This window comes from Penicillium daleae (genome assembly GCF_028827525.1).
Source record: "Penicillium daleae strain IBT 16125 chromosome Unknown utg000007l_segment0_segment0, whole genome shotgun sequence".
Taxonomy (NCBI): Eukaryota; Fungi; Ascomycota; class Eurotiomycetes; order Eurotiales; family Aspergillaceae; genus Penicillium; species Penicillium daleae.
The window spans coordinates 1,357,518-1,365,381 of record NW_026623155.1 but is presented as its reverse complement, the minus strand read 5'-3'; the positions used below and the strand labels follow the sequence as shown (position 1 = coordinate 1,365,381).

At 52.7% G+C, this 7,864-nt stretch overlaps 3 protein-coding genes across 3 annotated transcripts; 1 reads left to right on the top strand and 2 right to left on the bottom strand.

The window, feature by feature from the left end:
* Positions 1-817: 817 nt before the first annotated feature.
* On the top strand, positions 818-2,210 carry N7458_007650 (pyruvate dehydrogenase (acetyl-transferring) subunit E1 alpha; the record flags this gene model as incomplete). Its single annotated transcript, XM_056911032.1, has 3 exons — positions 818-942; positions 1,032-1,165; positions 1,250-2,210. The coding sequence occupies exons 1-3, from the start codon at positions 823-825 to the stop codon at positions 2,208-2,210; spliced, it is 1,215 nt and encodes a 404-aa protein (XP_056763858.1). The 5' UTR covers positions 818-822.
* A 488-nt stretch (positions 2,211-2,698) lies between these two features.
* Positions 2,699-3,931, bottom strand: N7458_007649 (uncharacterized protein; the record flags this gene model as incomplete). Its single annotated transcript, XM_056911031.1, has 1 exon — positions 2,699-3,931. The coding sequence occupies one exon, from the start codon at positions 3,929-3,931 to the stop codon at positions 2,699-2,701; it is 1,233 nt and encodes a 410-aa protein (XP_056763857.1).
* Positions 3,932-5,716: 1,785 nt separating this feature from the next.
* N7458_007648 (mitochondrial 37S ribosomal protein uS4m) lies at positions 5,717-7,150 on the bottom strand (the record flags this gene model as incomplete). The annotated part of the gene is made up of 3 exons (XM_056911030.1): positions 5,717-6,550; positions 6,618-7,049; positions 7,115-7,150. The coding sequence occupies 3 exons, from the start codon at positions 7,148-7,150 to the stop codon at positions 5,717-5,719; spliced, it is 1,302 nt and encodes a 433-aa protein (XP_056763856.1).
* Positions 7,151-7,864: the final 714 nt, after the last annotated feature.

Below are 7,864 nucleotides of genomic sequence, written 5' to 3'. Positions count from 1 at the left end.
ATCATTCATCTAACTCATGTTGATTTTCTCCTGGTTTTGGTCAAGGTTCGCAGAGTATGAGACTGGGTTGGACGAAGACTTGAGAATGCAGGCTAGTAAACCTGAGTACTGCGATGTTCTATCTATTCACCAAGGACAGTGTTAAGCAATTAGTTCTCAGGAGAATACCAATTTAGTGTCTATATTGATCTTCATTCTGAAAACCTGGAATGCCTAAGAAGATGACGCGTGAAGCATCCCTCCATAATAAGGTACACACTATCTACGGAGCCCAAAGGCAGATATATATTGATAGCTTCAGCAGCTTATTTACGAGACGAAGAAATAATTTTTATTCAATTTTCCCAATGCACCAGGAGCTGATAGTGTATAGCCAGGCTGAACAATCCTCACCTCGACTCCCTTGAGCTGGTTCCATTCCGTTCAAAAGTCCATCCAGCATAGCTTATCTGGGCAAGTCTTGTTGGGATTGGTCGTCGGGCAAATTGTAGGCTCTGCCGAACTCGGTCGGATCGATGACCGATGATCATCGAGCGTCCTCAGCGCTGATATAAAGGCCGGAAAAACTTCTCTAGCCTCAAGCCCATCTTTGACAAAACTTTCAAGCAAAACTCTCAGCTTTGTAAACTGCTCTGCTCGAATGTACGCTGTAGGCCAGCTCCGCGGTTTGGACTGTTTGCAGGAGAGCCACACCGGCGGCCCCCGAACGGGAAGCGCTTAAGTAATCGGGAAAGTTTGCATTCCCAACATCTGACGGAAAAGTGTCGCTATCTCCAACCCATCATTCTCCCCCTTCTACAATTGGGCTTCTCGACGTACACAATGCTCTTCCGTACTGCGGCCCGCCAGGCTGCGCCTCTGCGTCGCCAGGCCTTTGCCCCTTTGACCCGTCGCTCCGTCACCACCGACGCCGCTTCGTCGCACGCCGAGAACATCCCGCAGGTTTGTTGAGGAACCCATCCGGAAAACAGGAAAATCGTTCGCGAGCCCCGGAACACCTCAATGCTGATGCTGGTGCTTGCGCTGTATAGGAAGATGACAAGCCGTTCACCGTCCGTCTCTCCGACGAGAGCTTCGAGACTTATGAGCTCGACCCTCCTCCTTACACTCTGGAGACCACCAAGAAGGAGTTGAAGCAGATGTACCACGACATGGTCTCTATGCGGTATGCACCTATGCTTTGCACTCCCTCTTTTCCCCAGACGTCCTCTTGAAGCAGCTTCCTAACTGTTTATTTTCTCCGCTATAGCCGCATGGAGATGGCCGCCGACCGCCTGTACAAGGAGAAGAAGATCCGTGGTTTCTGTCACTTGTCGACTGGCCAGGAAGCTGTCGCCGTCGGTATTGAGCACGCTATCAACCGCGATGACAAGGTTATCACCGCCTACCGTTGCCACGGTTTCGCCTTGATGCGCGGTGCTACCGTCAAGTCCATCATTGGTGAGCTGCTCGGCCGCCGTGAGGGCATTGCCTACGGCAAGGGTGGTTCCATGCACATGTTCGCTCCCAACTTCTACGGTGGTAACGGTATCGTCGGTGCCCAGGTGCCCGTCGGTGCTGGTCTCGCCTTCGCCCAGCAGTACAACGAGCAGCCCAACACCTCCATCGTCCTGTACGGTGACGGTGCCTCCAACCAGGGTCAGGTCTTCGAGGCCTTCAACATGGCCAAGCTGTGGAACCTGCCCGTCCTGTTCGGTTGCGAGAACAACAAGTACGGTATGGGTACCTCCGCTGCCCGCTCTTCCGCTCTCACCGAGTACTACAAGCGTGGTCAGTACATCCCCGGTCTGAAGGTCAACGGCATGGACGTCCTGGCCACCAAGGCCGCCGTCCAGTACGGTAAGGACTACGCCGTCTCCGGCAAGGGTCCTCTCGTCTTCGAGTACGTCACCTACCGCTATGGTGGTCACTCCATGTCCGACCCTGGTACCACCTACCGCAGCCGTGAGGAGATTCAGCGCATGCGCTCTACCAACGACCCCATTGCCGGTCTCAAGCAGAAGATGATCGAGTGGGGTGTTACCTCCGAGGAGGAGCTCAAGAGCATTGACAAGGCTGCCCGCGCCCACATCGACGCCGAGGTTGCCGAGGCTGAGAAGATGGCCGTCCCCGAGGCCACCCCCCGTATCCTCTTCGAGGACATCTACGTCCGTGGTTCCGAGCCCCGCTGGATGCGTGGCCGTACCGTCGACGAGACCTTCTACTACTAGAGTGTGTTCTGACGGTATGGGGTTTCTCTCGAAGGTGAAACTTGGAGAGGAGCCCTGAAAAGAGCTTGAAAAGAGAGCTTTGTTGGTGTTTCCGGGGGCTTTTGGGGGGGGATTTTGGTTGTCCCTCGGCGGGAAGAAGAATCCCCGATCAGTTCCCCTATCTGTTCCTACCTACCATTATCTGTAATTTAGCCGATGACTACTACCTCTTCCATTTGTGTTTCGTTTCCGTGTTTGCGTCCCTTTTAGAGTAGAACAATCGTCATTCACTTTTCTCCAGGGTTCAACTTGAGATCTTTCACACGTAAACATGGACTAGTCTCTGTAGTAAAAGTAAAATTCATAACAAATATCCTTGATTGCTAAAATTGACGCGAGTGGGTATCATATCAAAATAAATAAAAGCATACAAACAGCGACACGGAACTCCGGAAAGATCGCCAGACCTGACCCCCAAGCGACATGTAAATCAAACCCGATCTACCCCATCAAGCCGGCTCCTGCCTCAACATCTCTAAAATCATATCCTGTGTTCGCTGAACAGAGTCCAGCTTCTCTTCTAATCCGGCACGGTCCCGACGTAATTCTTCTCTCATCTCCCGACGCAATTCCTCCTTCATTTCTTGTCGCAGTTCTTCTTTAATTCGTTCAATTTCCCTGGAGGAAATGTTGCTTGAAGATGATTGTTGTGACACTTCGGAGGAAGCTTGGTTCTGGGTCGTGGACTCAGTGGCTGATTGGACCAGCGCTGATATTAACGGCGAAGAACGGGCATCGGGGGCACCATTGTTATTGCCTGTTGCTGCATCGAGGTGTTTATTGAGTTTGCCGAGGGTTTCGAGGACAGCGCTGAATACGCGGCGATCTGATGATGGTTCTGCTGCTGCCCTAGGTGCTGGTGTAAAGGTTGAAGGCCAGCGGTTCGGCTGGGGATGGTTGTTGGAAAACATCGTGTCGAATCCTGGGGGTAGCCTGACGCCACCTGTAGAAGCTGGAATAGAAGGCCTGTCCAGCGAAGGTGTTGCTGCAGGGACGGCCGATGATTGAGGACTCCTCGTAACTAAAACGATAGGACCCTCGTAAGGATCATTCGCCTCCATGCCAGTATCATCAGGGCTGGTTGGGGAAGTCAGATCAACCGGTTCCAAAGCCGGACCTGCCCGGGGCTGAAGTTTCCACGGATCATCAAGATTCCCTTCAGGTTTCCCCCTCGAGCGCTTGCGAAACGTCGCGTCCCGCTTCGCGATCCGACGCGCCTCAGCTTCCTCCCAGCTTTGCCAAGTCGGAATCCAAGTATCCAGCACAGCACACCATTGCGGATTCATCACGTCAGGAACCGGGTTCGCACCGGACAGATCTCGCTGTCGCTGCTGCTGATCCTCGAGGAACTTGATGCGCTTCTTCGTCAACATTTCCACTTTCCTCCGCACCGAGTGCCACGAATATGGACGGCCATTTGCGCGGGAGAACTCTGTTGCAACGGTCTTCCACCAATTACAGAGATCGCTGCGTCGACCGAAGCTGTCGGCGTGGTGATTGCAGATCTCGAAGAGGGTGACTTCTTCTTTGGTTGTCAGCCGTTTCCAACCTTTCCGTGGTGTGTCGCCGTCTCCGTCATCGTCCAGGTCGAGTTCGTGGGCGCGCTTCATGCCCCGCGTTGGTGGCGCAAAGTTCAGCGCGCTGTCTCCGGCGTCTTGGAAGATGTTCACTGGCACCGGCATGGATACCAGGTTGCTTGCGATGACGTCCACTGAATTGTGGTGAACTTGGCGCCAGTCTTGACCTCACCGCCTTCGGAGTGTCTTATCAGCGGCCCACTCTTGATGGCAGCTATGAACCTGATTACAGTCTCAAGTGAGTTTGATATAAACTAGAATCGATATGGTGGACCTGGCAGAGACTATCTTTTACGCAAAGAGAGCTGCCGTAGCTAACCTTGGGAGAATTCTACTCCGAGATATAGACTTGTCATTGCCAAAGTTCTCGGAGAATAGCTAAGTATATTTCCAAACCGGGTCTGTTCCCGACGAAAGTTAGAAGAAAACGAGTCCGGCATTGTCTCGAGGTATACTTTAAAATATAGACACAGAAAAATATGATGATGGATATGTGGTATTGATTCAGCATAGTCTAGAATGTTGACATTGGGAAATGATATTTGGTTCTTTCTCGGCGAGGTTGCTTAGGTCCTGCGCGTCCCTAAAACCCCATCTGGCTTGGTCCCTCTCCCCAACTGAGGCTTGGATTGGTCCTCTTTGCCTTCTCCCTGTGCCCACCCGTAGTTATTCCGGGGTAGTTGGATGTACTTGTCGATCAGTGCGGCCGCGTAAGTGGTGTCTGGTAGACGTCGTAACTTGATGTCCGAGCATGCAGGTGACTTCTTGTTAGCCAAATACAGGAAATGATCAAGCAGCGAAACGCGCCGACCAAGTGCTGCACTGTGCCTTGCATCCGGGTAATTTCGCCGTGGCCATCCAGTTAAATGAAGAAGTAGAAGAAGACATCTTGCTTCAGAGATAAGACAGAACTGTAAACGTTCTGATATATCGGTACCCTTCAAACAGAAGTCGCATCGGTCGCCGAACCGCGAGCGCATATCTGACTTTCGGCAAGGAGCACGAGGAAGCTCGCAGCCTATACAGACAAACACTGCTTTGCCTAGTTAAGAGGTTAAACCCCCGTGACGAGATATAGCCGCAGGCTGAGATGTCTGCCCAGGAACCTGTGATATAAGAGGACAGGCTTTCGCTCTCGGTGAAGGGAATTTGCTTGCAGTAGCTGCGTCTAGCTCTCAAGAGACGGGCAATAGGGTGGTATTGCTGGATTGTGATGGCTAAGAGAAGAGACCCTCGTGTCGGAATTGGTCAATTTTGTCCACGAGAATATTGAGCGATAATATAATGGAGACGATGTGTGATCGAGATCCAGTCCGGGATGTTGGTTAGGTCCTTGTCCAATGCAAGAAACATAGTTGCATAGTTGACGGCGAATCTCATCGCTTTGTAACAGAAGCCAAAGACACAGGAAAATCACCGAGTTCCAAATATCTAGGAGCATGAAGCAGGAAAGAGGGAAAGAAAGGAAAGGGGCAAATCGAAGTCTAAATAGAGCTTGGGAAATCAGCAAACAACTGGTCCTGGCAATCTCCGCAGAAAATCCCCATCAGTAGTACAAGGAGAGAACTCTATACTCTTGAGAATAGCGCTAGAAGCAGTGATTTATTCCATTTACAATCCATTCATGGCTATGGTGATACACAGGGACACAGAAGCCCCCAACAACAAAAAGGCGAGAATAATAAGGCACCAACACCATGGTCAACATGATCCCACTAAAGGGGTCCCTTCATGAGCACCAGAAGAAATATGCAAGCAGAGGAGGGATGAAAAATAAAGATCGGGAGAAGACCCAGTAATACAGTCGTGGGAAATGGGGGGAAAGGGTAGGCAATAATAGAGACACGGAAGAAGCAGGAGGTCGAGGAAACCGATATGTGAGTGTTTCCTTTACCACCGTCTCTTCAGGTACCAGCCATAAGCGGGTGTGCTGATCGTCTCGCCGAAGGGGGTGGGAACCTCGGCGGAACCGGGGCGCGCAACGGGGTGTCGCAGGTAAACAGCTGCGCAGATGTTCTGGTTCACTTCGAGATAGCGCGGGATGAAGGCGAAGGCGGACATGTACTCGCGAGGACGCCAAGGGGTGGCGTAGGGCTTGGAGTGGTCGATGGGGTTATCGCGCATCTGGGTCAGAGCACGCTTGAGAATGTCGAATTCCTCGTCCGTAAGCTCGGAGGTGTCGACTTTGCCGCCCTCGGCGGCAGCCTGGAAGGCTTCCGAGAGAGCGCCGCTGGTAGTTTCCTCTGACTTCGTGGTAGCGGCAGAGGTCTCCTCCTCCTTAGCCTCCTTCTTGGACTCCTTGGCGGGCTTCTTCTCAGCCCGCTTGGCCTTGAGCAGCAGGGTCAGCTCGGAGAACTGCGCCTCCAGACTGTCGGTCAGGACAGTGCTGGTGTCGGAGCGGGACAGCACTCGGCGCACGGCCTTTTGGAAACCGCGCAGCTCCTGCTTCTTCTTGGCGGGAAGAACATCCTTATCCGTTGACATGATGGTCTTGGCTTGGGACATCAACGCCCGCAGGGAGTCTCGAGCGTTCTCCTTCTCATCCTTCTCAGTAGCCTCTGGCTTGGTCTCGGCCTCAGCCTCCGCGTCGGCACTCTTCTGCTTGAGCTGGCGGCTCTCGCGTCGCTCAAAGGCCGTTTTCGGGGCACCGGTAGCGTACATCACGCGGTCTGGCTCGACTTGGAAGAGATCACCGGGATTGAGCAGGTAGCTGGGATGTCTCATCTGGACGGGAGCGACATGTTAGGAACCATTCAAGTTCAATTCAAGTCTGCAAATCATTCTGTCTTACCTTCTGTCCATTGACAGTCACTGCACCGTGGATAACAAACTGCCTCGCTTGCCGCGTGCTGCTGGCAAACAAAGCTCGGAAGATAGCAACATCCAACCGACGCTCCAGCGGAGCGAACGCCATCTGAGTATAAGGAATGGGACGAGACGATCGACTCCTGCCACTACCTTCATTCAGACCAGAGCCACGGCCAGCAGACTCCTTCGATCCGTCGTCGGCCGCCAGATCGGCCGTGTTCATGGGAATGACGCTGCGGATGCGCTTCGAGAACATGCGCTTCCACTGGCCCTCGCGGACCTGCTCGCCGTGGTAAGCACGAGAAACGGCTTTGGCAGTCCATTTTTGCTGGAAGAAGGTTCGGTTCCCGGTAGCTGGGGTGCGGAATCGTGACAGGTTATACAGGTTATATTTGCTCCATGATTGACGGATTTTCTGGGGAGGACAGGAGTTAGTTTTTGCGTAGCCGTTTGAAGAGCGGAAAGTGCAATTGAACTTACCCCCTTAGATAAGGAGGTACTGGCCCTGTTTCTCATAGTGGCGACTTCGTAAACAAGACGCTGAGGAGGTGGTTGTTGCGGTATCCTCGTGTCGGAGATGGGCTCTGGTGGATGCACTCTCCCAAAACTTCCGCAAGTCACGTGACTATATGACCGATTGGTTGGTGGCCTGAGTGCCTGACACATGTTCTGCCACGTGACCTTGTTTGATTCACATCACGTGGGCGGTGACTGGTCTCGCTTAGCTGCTAGCGTCCTCGCTTGGGACTAGTTCGGACTAGCGTGTTTTCCGGAAACCTTTAAATAGCTCCTCCTTCCCCGAACTTTCCTCCTCTTTTTTCTTTTCTTCTTCATACTTACCTTGTTTGGGTGGCCGCGCTCATGAAGGCGGTCCACCACAAATTGGTCCCTGCATTGCACATCGCGGCGGAACGGTTTGTTCAACGGCCTTCGGGTCATTGACAGGCGTATTCTTTGGCACTTTCCACCCCGTGGATACTCTTCTTTTCATCAAGCTTCGGGTCAGCGACTCGTCCTTGGAGAAGGGAAACCCTCCTGTAAACTACACTCACCTCCGAATCCACCGTAATTTGTATTAGGAAACAGACTCTGCTCAGCCGTGACGCGCCTGCAGCGTATTGGATCTCAAGTGTCCCAAAACATAATTCCAAGCAACGGTTCTTCAATGTGTATGGGGGGTCTGGCGATCCGCGATATTGCTTGACGCACGCCCGCCATTCTCCGCTTTTC